This window comes from Lytechinus variegatus, chromosome 10 (genome assembly GCF_018143015.1).
Source record: "Lytechinus variegatus isolate NC3 chromosome 10, Lvar_3.0, whole genome shotgun sequence".
Classification (NCBI taxonomy): Eukaryota; Metazoa; Echinodermata; class Echinoidea; order Temnopleuroida; family Toxopneustidae; genus Lytechinus; species Lytechinus variegatus.
In genome coordinates, this window is record NC_054749.1 from 27,253,457 (window position 1) to 27,270,933 (window position 17,477).

General features: G+C 36.2%; 2 protein-coding genes across 2 annotated transcripts; one reads left to right on the forward strand and one right to left on the reverse strand.

Moving 5' to 3' along the window:
- The first annotated feature begins 1,147 nt into the window (after nucleotides 1-1,147).
- LOC121422905 lies at nucleotides 1,148-4,891 on the forward strand. The gene is made up of 2 exons (XM_041618145.1): nucleotides 1,148-2,041; nucleotides 4,631-4,891. Exons 1-2 carry the CDS (start codon nucleotides 1,719-1,721, stop codon nucleotides 4,866-4,868), a joined length of 561 nt encoding a protein of 186 aa, XP_041474079.1. The 5' UTR covers nucleotides 1,148-1,718; the 3' UTR covers nucleotides 4,869-4,891.
- Nucleotides 4,892-6,987: 2,096 nt separating this feature from the next.
- Nucleotides 6,988-12,565, reverse strand: LOC121422906 (WAS/WASL-interacting protein family member 3-like). Its single transcript, XM_041618146.1, has 2 exons — nucleotides 11,356-12,565; nucleotides 6,988-8,600 (listed from the first exon to the last, which is right to left on the reverse strand). Exons 1-2 carry the CDS (start codon nucleotides 11,730-11,732, stop codon nucleotides 8,006-8,008), a joined length of 972 nt encoding a protein of 323 aa, XP_041474080.1. The 5' UTR covers nucleotides 11,733-12,565; the 3' UTR covers nucleotides 6,988-8,005.
- Nucleotides 12,566-17,477: the final 4,912 nt, after the last annotated feature.

Sequence of the window (17,477 nt, forward strand, 5' to 3'; positions counted from 1 at the left end):
TTATGATTATGATGATGATGGAGATGGAGATGACGATAGGGAAGAGGAGAATGATAATGATTATGCTAATGATGACAATGACGACGGTGGTGGTGGTAATGCTGATAATGATGCTACTGGTGACGATGATGATGATGATGATAATGATAATGATACTGATGAAGATGGTGATGATAATTGTTTGGCGACTCACCTGTGCCTGGAAGGCGAAAAGCGAACAGAATCACCTTAACCCGCCAGTCTCTCCTCCCGATATATGCAAGGGGGGGGGGACAGGTGGACCACTACACCCGGGGTTACCCCCTACCCTTATACAAATAGTGAAGTGGGTTCTGATCGTGCAAAGGTGGTGACCGTCCTCTACACGGGGCATCCATGTAACGTCCTATTCGAGGGACGGAATGCTTTCCACTGTAACACAGCCTACATGTATATGTGGAACAGGGGAGGACTCGAACCCACGGCCTTTGGTTCGACAGGCCGAAGTTTTACCGACTGAGCTAACTCTCCCGGTCAGATGGTGATGACGATGACGACAATGATAATGATGATGATGATTACGATGTTACTGCTGCTGCTGATGATGATAATGAAAATAAAGCCAATATTCCATTACCCCTTTGAATAGCATGAGCTCTAGTAATCATATTTTCTAAACAAAACAAACAAATTTATTTCCATTTTCATTCTGAAATTAAACAAAAATGTATCAAGACTATCCTTAACAGGTGAGGGTCTTGCGAATTGTGTATTGCAAACCATGTTAACATTTATTCATATTTCTTGATATCACAAAATGCAAATTTTTATATTAGGGATTTTCATTTTTTTTCAATACAGAAATATATTGAAATAAAGAAATCGAATTATTGATCAATAATTGTAATGATTGATATCAAGAATAAGATCGGCTCGTTCATCTAACTCTGCACGACAATTTCATGGAAGTCAAATAAAACTTCGATACCTGACCTTTCCGCACCCCCCCCCACCCCTTCCCCACTCATAAAGTCTGAATTCATGTAAGGGATGACACGAAGGGTTACAAAATACTACTCAAACAAACACAGGTCCAAAGATCATTTTTAAATTTACTCAAATAAGATTAAACTAGGTTTGTGGACTATCTGTCTGTAAGTTGACGTTTATACAATGCTGCAGTCGCTAAATAAGAGTTGCATATTCCGTGCGGACTGCTGAGTGAGCTTATTCATTGTATGGAAGTTGATTATGACGTCATCATCTACTTTATTCGAACATTTGAAATATCTGTCTGAGGAGGTATACGTCAGGAAAAGAGGGAAGAATACGGAATCAAGTTCAGTAAAATTTCCAAACATTTGTATATTGCATGCAAAAGTCCAAGATGTTTAGGAGGAGCAAATAATTCAACAACATGTAACGGAACCGTAAATGTTTTCAAAAGTTTGAATAGAAAATCTCAGGACAAGTTTTATTTGAGGAATTATGAGGCCGGAATTCACCGGTGATATTCGTATCTATCACGATCAACATCAGCTAAAATAAGCTTTCCCTTCGATGATTTGCACTTTATGTCATCCTCAGCTCGAGAATTTTTTAAATGACAGGAGATTTGTTCTTAATTTGTTAGAGATATATATTGGATATTGCACGAGGACTACTCATGTAGCAACGAGTTGAAAACCGCGGACAAAAATATATCTACGATGCGAATCGATGACTAGATTGAATCGAGAATGGCCGGAGACAGTGTTACCTCGTTTAATACAAGGAACTCTCCAACTCGTCAACGAGCACGACGTTCAATCCGCAAATGCTGCTGTACAAAGCTTCAGTTCCGAGCATCCTGCATCCTCTTCGTCAGTATAAGTCTAATCTTCGCCTCTGAATCATTCGGTGTTGCCAGCTATCTGGTATTTATAGGTTCGGTTGGAATCTTCTTCGGGATCTTCCTCATCCTGCTCGATTTCGCGCTGTTCTTGCAGACTAACTCAGAGCGACGTCGTCGACGGTTTGGACAAAGTGACGAGGAGGACGCTGGTGGTGATACCCCGATATGGTGAGTCAGTGTTTTGAATACTGGTGACAATCAATATAACCACATGGTTGCAATCTACACCCCTTGATAAAGAAACTCTTCCCAGGCCTTCCGCTGTTGCACTCATGAGTCATGAGCAGGATGGAGTGAATCTACATTTTTAATATCTAAGTCTATACGACAAACAACATAAAAAGCATATTGATTTTTTTTAACTACCCCCTAAAAATGATAATGATAATAAACCCAATATGACAGGGAAACGAGTATTATACTAATATGCCTTACGGAAAATTGTCACCAATATCATCGGCAAGTAAGAGACACCTTGGCAACACTTTCGTTGAAAGATGAGGTATACAGTATACAACTTGGACATGTTGGACGTAAAGTTCCAAGACTGATTCCTTTTGTTGTTTTTGTAATCATTATTGTTTCATTACAAAATGATGTTTGACAGAACAATTTTCTAAATTTAATAATCCTGTGAACGTCGAATGCACTCCTGGCGATCGTGCAGAAAAAAAACACAACGAGCCCATTTCTCGTCTCGAAAAGCACGCCATCTGAGACAGTGAATTTAAATGTTTTAGACTGACAAAATTAAATACGATGACCAAAAGATTGTAGAATGATGAAAGAATCCGTGCATTGGTGAGGTGGTGAATATTTTATTTGAAGTATTTAAAAGTACAGGGAGATAATGGATTATTAGTTCACTGGAGGGAGACAGCAAAAGGAATGGGAAGCATAACAAACAATAAAAAGACTTATTTTAGCAATGAAAAAAATACTCATGAAAATGATGATCATCATGACAGTGATTAGGGGTGGATCCAGGATTCTCCAAAGGGGGAGCATTTTCCCGATGAAAAATTTGACAAGCAAAAAAAGGGGTCCTCACTTTCAAAAGGGAGGAGGGCACAATTGTGTTCTACTATCATTTTTACATTACAAGTTGTTATTGCGCCCTTCAAAGGGGGGGCACACCCCCCCCCCCGTGGATTCGCCAGTGATCATGATGATGGTCATAACAATAATTTGGTAACGATAATTATAATATTCATAATAATGATAATATAGACAATAGCAATAATGATATTGTTAAGGATAATAGTGACAATACCATCCCTACTTTATTGATGAGAAATAATTCAAGAAGGAAGCCCCTTCAAAGAAAAAAAAAAAAATAAATAAATAAAGATAAAACATTAACGAAACCTTAGCAGTTCCATAAAACTTTTCATAGTTACGCACGACTTTACCACGACTGAACATGTAATAATGTACAAAGTCCATCTACACACGGATATTTTAGCACAAGAAAGGATCATTGTGCGTAAAATCATTCGTTACTTACTAAACGCTCACATGGTGAAATAAGTACAGCAGTAACATTATAGGAGCATAATGGCACAGTGGTCGATCGTCTGCCTCATGAACGAGAGGTCATGGTTCGATCCGCGGCCGAGTTATACCAAAGACTTTAAAAATGGGACCCTCTGTCAGGCGCTCGACGTATTAGAATCGACATGATTGAGAAGGAGATTAATAACATTAAGTTATGCAGGGCTTGCTGGGAGAACAGTTCGTTAGAGCTGAAGTGGCTACCCTGTGTAAATAAGAATTAGTTATCATTGAGGAACAAGAATATTGAAAAAAATACGATAATAATCAATAATTATTTAAGGAATTCCTTTATGGTAAGCACAAGCAGTTAAATAGGAATACATTTAAAATCCATTGTGCAAGTTAAGTAGGATACATAAAAAACAATGAATGCATATAACGTGATAGGGAATGGTGCATTTCAAAATAATTTGACCAGAATCATCTTCTTTTCCGAGGGCTTGACAATATTTTTCTCAAGCCAGCACCCCCTCTTAAAAATCGTCCCAATGCCCCTGACAATGATCATTGTTTAATTAAACGCACAGTACATTTCCTGATAGTGATAATATCTACATACGGTATAGCAAGAACTTTTCCCCGTTTTTACCCTAAAAGGCTGACCATGGAGGTATCATTCTGACTGGCCTTTTTGTAGAAAACACACCTCTAAAAAACAAACCAAATACGATTGCTTATATGCCTACGTACATGCCACTAAGTCAATACTAACATTTGTCAGGTGACTATTTACGTGATAAGATTCATCATGTCACGAGGGGTTTCTCATTGGTGAAGTGCCAAAAGTGACCACCAAATATTTATTCTTCAAGTTCGATGTTTGTATTTCTTGGGGGCGTTGCTTGAGATATTTCTCCGTTGCTGCCATGTTGGGAATGGCCCAAACCGTATTCGAATGAATGAGTTTTGATAATCGTTTGTGCAGTATGATGCGCCTTTGTGATGTATTATTTTTTAGGCCAATAGCTTGACATATTTTCTTTGTTTGTGTTGTAACTTCTGTATGCGAAGATTGTGATAAAATTTTAACGAGAAATTGAATATTTCTCTTTCTTTCTTTTTTCTTTCTTTCTCTCTCTCTCTCTTTTTTTCTTTCTTTCTTCCTTCCTTCCTTCCTTTCTTGTTTTCTTTCTTTCTATCTTTCTTTCCCTTCCTTCCTTTTTTCTTTCTTTCTTTCTTTCTCTTCTTGCTATTTCCCAGGACGACATCGGTGTATGATAGAGGGCGTAGTCTATCGTTTGCCTCTCCTCCCCCTGACTACCAAACTACCATCCAGCAACCAGATGCCTTCCCCTTATACCTCCAAGATGGCGTACCTATGACGTCACTGAGTGTATCCATAGTTGTGGAGAATGATGGATGTGTAAACGAAGAGGAGGATAAACTACCATCATATTCAGAGATCATGGAAGATAGGACTGCAGATCCATCATCTTAAAAAATCGCTGGATTATTATTTTTTTGTCATTTGAAAAAAGAATGGAGACTTGTTTATTATATACTTAATGTCAAATAATAAATGATTTTTATAAAAAAATTATTTTCATTAAATTCATTTTTAATCAAATTTATTTTCAATAAATACCGATTATTATTTTTTATTCTAAATAATGATTAGGCATGTAATGTCTGAACGTCAGTGTCATGCATTCGGTAAAAGCACACAAAAAAAACAAATTGGAATACAAGTTTCTCCAGTTGCTCATTTCTCAATTATGGCCCAATTCAGTATGGTCTTTGGAGCCTTTCTCGTGAATTCTAGTATCAGGCTCATGATACTGGCATTTTAAAGGTAGAAAAAAAGGTTCGTGTATAATGAACTACGCACTTAAAATGTTGGGCAACATACTGTCCACTGTGTTGGGTAATGTATTTGATAAAAAATATATGCATTCTGGGCAATTATTATCCAATTAAACAAATTTGTTACCCAATTAGTTTTTATTACCCAATTTGGGCAGATTTTAACCAATAGTTATGTGGAGAGTATGTTGTCCAGGATTGGTTAAAAGTTGGACCTTTTTTCCCCAACTATCTTAAGAGTGTATGAAAAGCCTGCTAGCAACGTGTACATCTAAAATACTAATTTTGTCAAAATATTTTCTCGATATGATGTAAAATCATACATCCATCCTTTTCTTGAAAAAAAATCAGTGTGCTTCTTTTTTGTTTCCAAAGGACATCATGCAAATTTCCTGGAGAAAAAATATGATATTGTTGGATATCCATTCGTAAGACGGGGCCCGGGTTTCTGATACTAAAATTATAAATGTTGAAGAAAGGTACATGCATGTAGCCACTGGCGTACCTAGGATTTTCCAAAGGAATGCAAATTTTTTTCTGGATATTTCGTCCGCGAAAAAATTTGACAAGCAAAAAAAAGAGAGCTCTTTAACCGAAAAATAAGGATTTTTTACCAGAAAAAAAAATTGACAAGCAAAAAAAAAAGGTCTTTAACCCCCCAAAAAAGTTGTTACATTACAAATTATTAATTTGGGGATCAGTTGTGACTACTCAGGGGGGCAGGGATACGTCCCCTGCATGATTTGTGACTCGTCAGGGGGCAGTCTGCCTCCCCCCCTCTAGGTACCCTAGTGCATGTAGCTCCAATGCACATATATAACGTACAGGCTGACAGTGTAATGAATACATTGAAGTAAAATTTGAAATTTGAAACAAAAGAGGAAAGTGTACATGTATATACCGGCGTGTTGCTTGGTGTGTGGGTGCATTTGTGTGTGGGAGAGAAAGTATGAGAAAATGGGAGAAGGAAAAGAGGAGGAGAGAGATTAGTGAAAAATTAAAAAAGAAAGGGAGAACGGGTCATATAGATGATGACAAAGTTGGTCATACTCTCTAACGAATTCATAAGGAAGATGACGAATGTATAACGAATAATATGAGTTCGTTATAACGAATTATTAATCTTAATAACCTTAAAAAATAATTAAGATTGAATATTACAATAATGATTGAGTTAAATGATAACTGCATCAATGATTATGGTTAACTACCTTCAAGATTAATAGTAAATCTTAATCGCTTCTTTTCTTCAATATCCATTATTTTTTTTCTTAACATCTTGGTTTGTAATTCGATCCTTCCCCGTTTGTTCACATTGTTAATGGCTATAAGACAATGAATACATATGATACTCTGGCACGATAAAGATCGATGCTCGTATTTATTTATCAAATGATATGAATATAAAAATATCTTTTTACATTTTTTTTACATCTATAAATTTCATAGAAAATATAAACATATACGAAATATAATATTCATGTGATGAACAGCTACATAGAAATATACTCAAATGTGAATACATACTAAAAAGTAAGATAATGCTATCTCTATTTTTTTCATAATTTGATAAATCAGCATAAATGATATCGAATGTTTTAATATTCAAATACTATCACGGGTAACATTAAAAAGCTTTGATCGATGAATATAAAACATCTTGTATATGCATCTTACATGTATAAAAACATTTTTTAATATGATCTTCGAGTCGATTGTCACAACCAGTTATCCGTTGATTTTTGAAAATTTGAATTTCAAAAACTTGAATTTTACTGTAGTACAGTATATTTAAAATCTCATAATGTTAACACTAACCTTACAAATTTATTTGTACAAAGATTATACATCACACGTTTTCATATCTTCAACACTATATCCATTTCAGGACATATACATTCAGAAAATATTGAAAAAACTAGTTGCCAATAATTTGAGGATTTAAAAATTCACGCATTTTTACTTCGAACAGCATCGAAACTCCAGACCTTATCTCATGCACATATTTAATATCTGTATTTCTACCCAGGATGTGATATTTTGCTAAGGCAGCCTTATGACATGCTTTTTAACCATGACTATGAAAAATTATTTCCCGCTATACTCTTAGAACATTTGTACGATAATATTTGCTAGGAAATACGATATTTAATAATATGATCCCAACTATTATTTTTTTTTGTTGGCTGGTCGCGCATGACTTGACAAAATACTGTTTATGAACATCTCTTTATTCTTTAATATATATTCGTCATCCTTTATTGTCTAACATTTTGCCTTTTAAAAACTTAGTGTTAGGTGAACTTCCCATGTTTTGTCATTTCGCACCCTGGGATTACAATGAATAACTTGTTTGATGTAACGATTAGCAAGTAAATAGCTTTATGACGCTTTGTGAGGATATTATTATCTGATATGTTGGCGTACATGTTGACTTTAGTTAGAAAACAGAATCGGCGTAAATACCAGGGGGGAGTTACATTGACACTTGACAACGGCGTCATATCACTACCCCCCCCCCCCCCATCACACCACGAATACACTTGTTGTTATACCTCTAAAAACTATTAAGGAAACCTTGCATTTGAATGGACTATGGCAAGATACGTATTAAATAAATGCACTCCATCTCGTTCGTAGTTCCTAACTGATCCCAACTCTATCCCTCTGACCAGAATTCCAACATGCTGACTGTTCTTTTATCCACTACTCCAAGAATATTCAAAAGTAACATTCTGTACATAGGTTCCCATTCAAAGAGATCCATACTTGCTATGTCCTCACTGGTAAACTAGAAGCTCTTGTCCGTGAAGCCTGCGCAAGTATCGAAAGCATGTCCGACGACGATGATAATGTGTTTGATGAAGCTTCCTCTGACGCTAGATTGTTCTGTAACCTCACGGCTGTGTCTCCGCCAGAAGATTGTGATTGATCTGCCGATGATGACGACGACGTTGACGCTGAATCGCGCGATAAAAGTGACGGCATGGACGACGCTGACGCTACCGTCCGTCGATCTTCCTCAATTACCTCTTCATAGGATGGCAGCGGTGGTGTCGAGATACATCGTCGACGGGTTCGTAGCGGGAACATGATCGGTAGCTCGGTCACCGCGTCATCATCCTCGCCCTCGTCAGAGTCCGATGAAATACATACTTCTTGATCGTCCTCACGGGAGGGTAGGGGTGTAAGAGGCGGTGGAGGGGTAAGAGGGGGAGGAGGAGGGGGGAGGCCGAGGGCAGGGTGAGGTTCAAACGGTGGCGGACCAAGTTCAATGTTTTCATCTAAAGGTACTGGGTTGGTTGGCGTATAAGTGGGCGGTGGCGTCGAAGGTGGGATGGGCCATTCTAAAGGCATCGGGCATGTCCTGCATGAAGGGGGGGGGGGTTGAAGCAAAACAAGTTGTGACTAAATAATAAAATTTCAAGAATAATGTAATTATGGCGGAAACTTATTCTCATATGTCGAGTCGATCCCCACAGCAATTTGATTTGCACGAATGGAGTTTTAAAAAATATAACACACAAACTCAGATGTAAGATTTGACATTTTCAAATTTTATTTATATCCCTCAAAACAGTTGTATAGGACCTTTTTTTCTCTAGTCAGCGATCAAAAATGAGAGCCGATGATGTCACACACTCACTATTTCATTTGGATGTTATCATATTAAGTATAAATTCATTTAGACATATTAGATTTTGCCAATTAGTGAATAAGAAAGTTTTTGATTGAATTGACTTTCTTATTATACATACATTACTGTATACATCTAATTTTGATGACATTTCTTTGCAATATGTTTTCCTTTTGAATGATAATAATCGAAATATAAAATTTTTTCTAATCACAGAAATGAAAACTAATGTAAAAGGGTCACGATATGCTACCTATATTTGTGTAGGGCATTTGATATACTTTTACCGTAGACTTATAACTTAAATAGTACTTAATTTTTTAACGCTCCTTTAAAAATGTTGCTCAGTTCGTTGCCTAAGTTTTGTTGTATCATTTGCCACAAATTTTAATCTACAGTTCTACGACAAATGGAACTATTATCTTCATCATTATCATGACTGTTATCATCACCCCATCAACATCATACTAGTGTTATTCTTTATTATTATTATTGTTGTTGTTTTCATCATCATCATCATCATTTCTATTATTATTAATTTTACTTTACCATGTACATATTTACTGTTACCATGTATGCACCGCTTTGTTCCAATTTACAGATAGATTTTTCATGTTGTAAGTTATTGATGTTTTTAATAACGGTATATAATTTCTTCGTCTTTTTCTTACTATCATTATTATTCTTTTTCTTCTTCTTCTTCTTTTCTTCTTCTGTTATCTTCTCTATTGTCTTTTTCTTCTCCCTCTCACTTTTCCCTTCTTCTTCCTTTTTTTCTTCTCCTCCCCTCCTCTTCACGTTTCAATGATTGCCTTGTAATATTTAATTGATGCTTAATTCTATTCCATATATTGTTCGTTAATCAATGATTTTAAAATGTTTACTTTGTCAATGTTCGACACGGCCCCAATGGAAATCAGTCTGTGAACTGTTTGGGCTTTTTAACCGTGTATAAATAAAATAAATCTTATCTTATCTTAATATTATTTATATTGCTATCATTATTGTTGTTGTTGTTGTTGTTATTATTACTATCATTATCATTAATACTACTACTACTACGACGACGACGACGACTACTATCCTGACTATACGTAGTAATGATCGACATGTAATACTTTTGGAGCTTTAGTTTGCTTTCTCGTTTTGTCGGAATAGTTTCTTCAATCCTTCCTCCTGACTGTAAATAATAGTCCCATTATCATGATTGTAAACTATACCTACGCACTATTTGAACGAAGGTTACGTAACAATTGTAAAAAAGAAGTTTGCAAGGGATTCTCTAAGAATAGATTACAGAAATAATAATCTGCTCTGACTACCCTTTACTGGTTTGGCTACACTGTTAGAAAATTTATCCTTAAATAAAAGAAGTTCCTGCAGAGTCTCGAGAACACCTGTAATCATACCAGATCATGTAAAATTACAGGAAATTGGTATTTGGTGTATGGAACAGAATAGATTACAGAAATAATAATCTGCTTTGACTACCCTTTACTGGTTTGGCTACACTGTTAGAAAATTTATCCTTAAATAAAAGAAGTTCCTGCAGAGTGTCGAGAACACCTGTAATCATACCAGATCATGTAAAATTACAGGAAATTGGTATTTGGTGTATGGAACCTTACAAATTTCCTTTAGTAAAACATAATTTTCCCCTTTTTAAACAGACCAGGGTCCGTTGCAGAAAGAGTTGCGTTTAAACGCAAGTCAAAAAATCAATCACAAATCCCAAATGCGCGCTGTTGATTGGTTGAAAATCAAGTTGCGAATGATTTTTAGAGTTGCGCTGGATTGCAACTCTTTCTGCAAAACAAATCCTGTTTTATTAATTTTACAGAATGATTCTGTTATTGCTTTCTGCATAATCTTCTTTTTTCTGTAAAATCAGGAGGTTTTTAAAAGTTAAAAGTTCTTTAAAACTATAGAATACGAAAATGACACAGCTCGCTTATAGTTCCACTCTTTATATCAATTGGTGAAAATTTCATTTCAGACAGGGAAACTATTAATCCGTCATTGAGGTATGTATAGGCTCACTTCTTGGGATAATTCAAACTCGATGACCTTTAAACTCCACAAGAGTTTTTGGTAGTTCCAAGATTTCAAAAAATACAGAAAAGATACTTTTTAAAGTGCTGTTAACTTTTTGTACACAAAATCCTTCTAGTTTCAAATATTCGCTGAATCATAAATGTATTTCTAGCCTAATGTTCGGCGATTTTGGTTTATAATTTGGGATTTTACATTAAGGTTCGAACTAACCATAGCAAACAGTCGGATATACGCAAGTTTAAACAACTTTGTTTAACTTTTGAAGAAGAAAAAAACATGTTTTTATTTCATTTCTTTGTCGGTGGAGTATAATATAGACTTATAATATCATTTGTTAAAAAAAAGCAAGTTTTTACCTTCTTTTCATAATCCTGTAAAGTAACACCAATTTTCTCTTTTGTATTCATTATAAAAAGAACTGCGTTCTCACCAAATATCATTTGAGGTTTCATTCCCAGGGGCTTGATTCGTCGCCGACTGACTTGGATTACGACCTCGGGTCCCATTTCGTTGACGACCTCCATCACGACGTCCCTGCTGTCGCCCCTTCTTACATTTATTATTGATAATGCGGTCGGCGATGAGGGTACACAGCCCCAGGAAGATGGTACAGACGCCGACGACAATGAGAGGCATCTCTGGGAAGATGGCGTAACAGAGAAGCAGCAGAATCCCTACCCCGACCACCGAGAGTGCTTTGGCCCACAAGTTCTGCGATGCCAGCTTGTACTCTCTGCTCCGTTGGGACCTTCTGCTGACTCCCGAAGGGTATCGCACGCGGTCCGTAATAATCGTCTCCTGAGCCATGTTTCCCTCTCCTCGAATCACATTTTAACTCATTCATCAAACCAAATTCCGAACTTTTTTCAGGATGACACGATAAATGATATAATCTTGTTTTTAATCACATATCTGTTTCAAGTATTTCCTCGGTGGTAGTCGATGGTTTGCTCATGCGAAGAAGTTCGCTCTTCTCATGCGCCCAGCAGAAGTCAGATATGAATATCTCTGAAGGAATTCGAATTATAAATCCACAATTTAATCCTCACAGATGTAGTATTTGGGCAGTTAGAATGTCAAATAAATGAGCTTATAATTCCTCAGAGTGTGCCTCAACAAATGTTTGCATCCCTTCCATCCTGTCGGATATGCGTATATATTTTGTTTGAAATTTAATCCACTCTGATCTTCGCATCATAATCTACCAAAGACAAAATGACGTCCGATCGGTCAACGGCAAATATAAGCAGTTCACTTATTTGTTTTGATCTGGACCCTTTACAGAGAAGGCCTCAGTATCAATGGCAGACGGGGTGGTAGGTTTCAATTCCCTGTAACTGATATGTATATTTCTCCGAATCCAAGACATACGCAGAATATCGTACTGATTGCTTAGTCATGATAAATAGTCCGCCAGCCAATTCCACTTTGGGGTCTAAATTTGTTTTTGAGTCTTTTTTTTCAACGGAATAAAATTCCCCACACTGTCCGTTTGTCGCAGCAAAATCCAAGAATCGAATATATCCTTCTCCACCTTGATCTAAATGTATGGTAGCCTCAAATTTTTATTATCAACAGCCGTTATTGCGTATTTAATTTTCTCGCTATCGTGGTTTTTATGAAGGGCCCATTGAGATATTGAGATAAGAGACGTTTGTGTTAAAGCGAACTTTGATCTTATCCCGAAATTATATTCATTTATTTTATTGATATATCTCTACGTTGCGTTTGCACAAAAGAGGCCGTAACAACGAAAACCGTGGGGCCCTATGAGGTATAGCTTAATCAGGTTGACAATGGAGAATTTCAATCACTCATGCATGAATGAAAAGAGGGAGGACAGAAATAGAATTGTAGAAATGGCACTGGATCTTTTGTTATGCCACATGCGTATACACACGCACGCAATAGTAATGACGACTGTGATATTCGCAAATTTATAACAGAAGTGAAAGGGCCCTTAATTATCCCCAAATCAAAATATGGTTCTCTCTTCATCTTGTGGATAGGACTGAACATTATTTGCTGTCACTAATGATTTAATGATCACATTATCGATGTGGTATTTTATGAGAAGATAATAAGCATTTGCTTAACACAGATCTATACTGATAACAAAACACTTGAGATACGATATGGGTCGGTCTTTTTGGTGTCTTATCGGCGATTGCATGATTGTCATGAAATCATAGGGGGAGGCTTGGCAAACAGGGGACACTTCTTCAAAGATTTGTGTGATAAAAAAACAGCTCGGTATTTCGCCATGATTTATTTTCGCTGACATTGGAAGGGAGATGAGATGAATGGCAAGGATAGGGGCCGAGTACGCCAATCCCGCCTCCTTAGAATTATTATATTATTTCATATCTGACGACTGATGCTCAGCAACTGGACGACTATTTGATATATAGAGCAGTGTTTTATGTTGTTGTTTTTTCTGTTCGTGTTGACCGAACCGGAGAAGTGCCCCAGACATGTACACAAAAAATCATGACCGGGATGGGGTCTGTAAATACCTATTCTCTCCCCCTCCCCTGAAAAAAAATCAAAAAGAAAATTACATAGCAAGTGAAACACAAAATTTCTGCCTTACCCTTTGACATGTTTGAGGTCCCAATCAGATTTCTTCATATTCGATTGGTGAAGATTGCATCCTATTAATTACTTGACTATTGAATTTAGATTATTACTCATTACATGACTCATTGCCGTTCTGTTTCAGTGATTGGTGCTACCGCCCCCCCCCCCCCCGGCCCGATAAAACGGGAAGGGACATGAACCCCCATCCGCCGTACCACCTTATTTCGGTTGCATGGATCTTGTTTAGTTTGTAGATACAGGTATGTAGTTAGGCATGATGTTCACGTCCTGCGGTGCATGTCCATTTACATAGTTTAGTTATGAATCATTGTTCATCGTTTCACATCAAGCAATCAACGTGATTAGTTTTATTTGACAAATATTTTTCGTCTCAGGAACTTCTGCATTGAAATGCTCCCTCGCTGTAAAAGACTGCCATATATTATCAGTTATTGTTGTCATATCCATTATTATCATTATCATCATCATCATCATTCTCGTCGCTAGTGTTGTTATTATAATCATAATGAAGTTGTTTTTGAATTCCTCTTGCATTTTATCTCTGAGATAAAAAAATTTAATGGGCTATCGGCGTATGTCATATTTTGATCAGTATTATCAAGATTAGGACCAAGGAGACTGTCTATTAAATGCATATATGGTGATTAACACATATTATTTGCTCCTATTGTAAATAAGGAGATCGAAAATATATCGTAAAGTGTAGATTGATTGTTCGATTAAATATCGAAAGCTGGTAGGAGGATTATCCATAGGCCTATACTATATAAGGCAGACTCATTCAGGGTTCTCTTTTTCTGGCCTCTTTTTCTTCTGCTTCTTTTCTTTCTTTCTTTCTTTCTTTCTTTCTTCCTTCCTTTCTTTCTTTCTTTCTTTCTTCCTTCCTTCCTTCCGTCCGTCCTTCCTTCCTTCCTTCCTTCCTTCCTTCTTTCTTTCTTTCTTTATATATTTATTTCTTTCTCTCTTATTTTCTTTCTTAATTTATTCATTTTCTTCCCCTTCTTCTTATTTTAATTCCATTCTTTTTTTTCTTTCCATTGTTGCCCTCCTAATTCATGTTCTTCCTTTTGTTCTCCTTTATCCACTTCTTATCTTCCTCCTCTTCTCTCCATCCTCTTATTCGTCCCATTCTTTCTCCTCCTTCGCCTCTTTCTCTTTCTCCTCCTCCTCCTCCTCTTCTTCTTCTTCTTCCTTGTCGATAGTTCCTATGATTTTTGAAAAAGCAATACAAAAATGAGAAGGAAAATGAGGGGAAATTGTAAAACAAGAAAGGAGAAAGAAGAGTACAGAAATAATGTATGCTTCTAATATACAAATTTTAATAACTTCAATTATCCGATCTTTTAGTGCTCATCATTATTCTCATTCAGTGTATGCAACGAAGAGGGAGACATTCTGTTTTGAGAACGCTAAAGCAGTCACCCGGTAAATACCAAGCACAGATAAGAAAAGAAAAACGCTGTGTAATGAATGCAAACAGTTAGATGTATTTACCATAATGTGCTGAGCGACATTGAACATTTTTAATGTGGTTAGTTCTATGATATTGAATTGTTTCAGTTAATATCAAACATGTTTAACCACATTTACTATGCTCAAATTGAGTTGAGTTTTATTTATTTATTTAACAACAATAACAATAACGATAACAACGTCACAGCACAAACATAACTATTCTAGTATACAGATGTAATTGCTAACATTATAAAGGATAAAATGAAAATACAAACGATAAACCTGAGTACATAAAATGTGACGTGCGTGTGTAAACCTAAAACAAATGTTTTTACATCTTTTCAGATCCCAGTCACAGTTTCCAATATTGATTATCTAACAAAGAGATACGTATATGGTTGAATGTTGTTAAGAAGGAACCAGAAGGTAGCACAAGTGCTAGTCGAGACTGATTCCTTCAAATCTTTGGTATTTTTACATAAAATATCTAGAATTAGAGATTTATCTAGAATACTATATATTCTATTGAAATATTTTCTACTCTCTTGTCAGAATTAAATTAGAGGGTTGGTTGTGTATAGGCAAGCAAATATTTCCTTTCTGAAAGTGTTCCTTAATCTCCTTTCCTTTATTTAATTTGGTATACAATTCCAAATTTTTTATCCCATGAAAGAAATTGAAAACTGGCCCTTTGTGGTTCTGCATATTGGGAGATATAATTGATCAGCATCTTTACTCCTTGTAGCCATATTACAGATCGCATAAGCTTATAGAGGGGCGGCACAAGGATATTATGGATGACGGGAGGGGGGCAACTGAATTTTGGGAGCATTACAGAGTTATTCAACCCAAAAAAAAGGCGTTTCACCAAACATGCCAAAGGACTTCTCAGAAATTTACATTTTTATTTTCCAGCATACCATAGGAACTGTGCCCTTCAGCCAATCAAATTCAAGGAAAGTTGTCAGATCTGACAACACTTGTCGGGCAAAAATGTTGATGAAATGCTTCCCAGATTTCAAAATAGGACGGCCCCGACTACATGCGTGTTCGTACGATTACCAACTTGACTATCACTTTGGTCTACCGTGAGTTCGCCCACTGTCCTCAGGGTCTAATTGCCATTTCATCCAATCACCATTTCGTCTAATAACCAGTTTGTCCAAAAGCCATTTAGTTCATATACCATTTGGTCTAATTGGACTAAGTGTTAATTGGGCGAAATGAATGAAAAGAAAATAAGTATTAGACCAACTGCGTTATGAGGCGAAATGTTAATAGACGAACTGGTGATTAGAACAAGTGATTATCAGATCTATAAACAAATGGTTATTGGTTGTTAGACAAAATGTTGATGGACGGAATGGTATTAGACCTAAGGTAGACAATGTGATGAGTGGACGAGTTGGCACGAGACGAATTGGCAATGTTTCATCACGATGCCTTGTAAAAAGGCTAGTGTAAAGTCCAGCGTAAAACGGTTACCTCCATGATTGCCCCGCAATGAGGGCACTTCGATGGACAACACGTATTACCTAATTATAGTGTCTTCACCTTCGTTACATGATGGCGCCGATCTGTACATAGAGCAAATACCAAAGTCCAAAGATAAGGATAGGTTATATAAAATAATAAACTCATCTGAAAAGATATGGAGTCGGTTTCACAAGTAACTTCAGAAAGATAAATAGGCCTATATACTGTGTTAGTAGCTAAAATGAAAAAAAAAACAGTCGAATTTCAAAGTCGTTCATTTCAATTCCAACAGCAAGAATTAATAATAATTATACCAATAAATTGATACTAAAATACATATTGAGGTATATACAAAATATTTTTGTTCACAGGTAAACAAAGCAAAATGTAAAAGCAAAATTATTATACAATATTAATATCTGTGGAAATGCAGGGATCTCCCCCAAAAATAATAAAATGCTTATAGATCGTAGACCCCTCGAACAATATACAAGCACTTCCTTCATACACGCTTGTCTATAAGTGGTTAAGTGGAAAGATTGTAGACCCCTCACAAGCGCTTCCTTCATACACGCTTGTCTATAAGTGGTTAAGTGGAAAATATCTTATGATTATCGAAACGAATATAATTATTTACCAAAGATTGAGAGCAAATACATGAATAGCCCTACTGGATTGTCAATGTATCTTTCGTTTTTATGATTATCGACAGAGAACGGAGGCCCAAAAGCGACCAGATTTACTCCTAAAGATAGTTATGTATCATCAAGTCTGGGCCTCGAAACTCTATTTTTTATGATGACATTTAATGTGAAAGGAAGTTGTCTGTAATCTATACAGAACAAATGAATGAAAATGTCAAAGCTATTTTCGTTAAAAAAAATCCTTGTTCAACTTTGCTTTGAAGACTTGTGAGAAATTCTGAAGCTAATATTAAGATAAGATTTCCTGATAAATAATCTCAAATTCAAATCAGACATAATACGCACGAATCGTTAGAAAAAAAACATCGATACACTT

Excerpts from the sequence above, each read along its gene's own strand:
- LOC121422905 (XM_041618145.1), top strand. The coding sequence starts at position 1,719 with ATGGCCGGAGACAGTGTTACCTCGTTTAATACAAGGAACTCTCCAACT. Across the intron at positions 2,042-4,630 it reads GGTGGTGATACCCCGATATG|GACGACATCGGTGTATGATA; the intron begins GTGAGTCAGTGT and ends GCTATTTCCCAG.
- LOC121422906 (XM_041618146.1), bottom strand. The coding sequence starts at position 11,732 with ATGGCTCAGGAGACGATTATTACGGACCGCGTGCGATACCCTTCGGGA. Across the intron at positions 8,601-11,355 it reads GAAACCTCAAATGATATTTG|GACATGCCCGATGCCTTTAG; the intron begins GTGAGAACGCAG and ends CCCTTCATGCAG.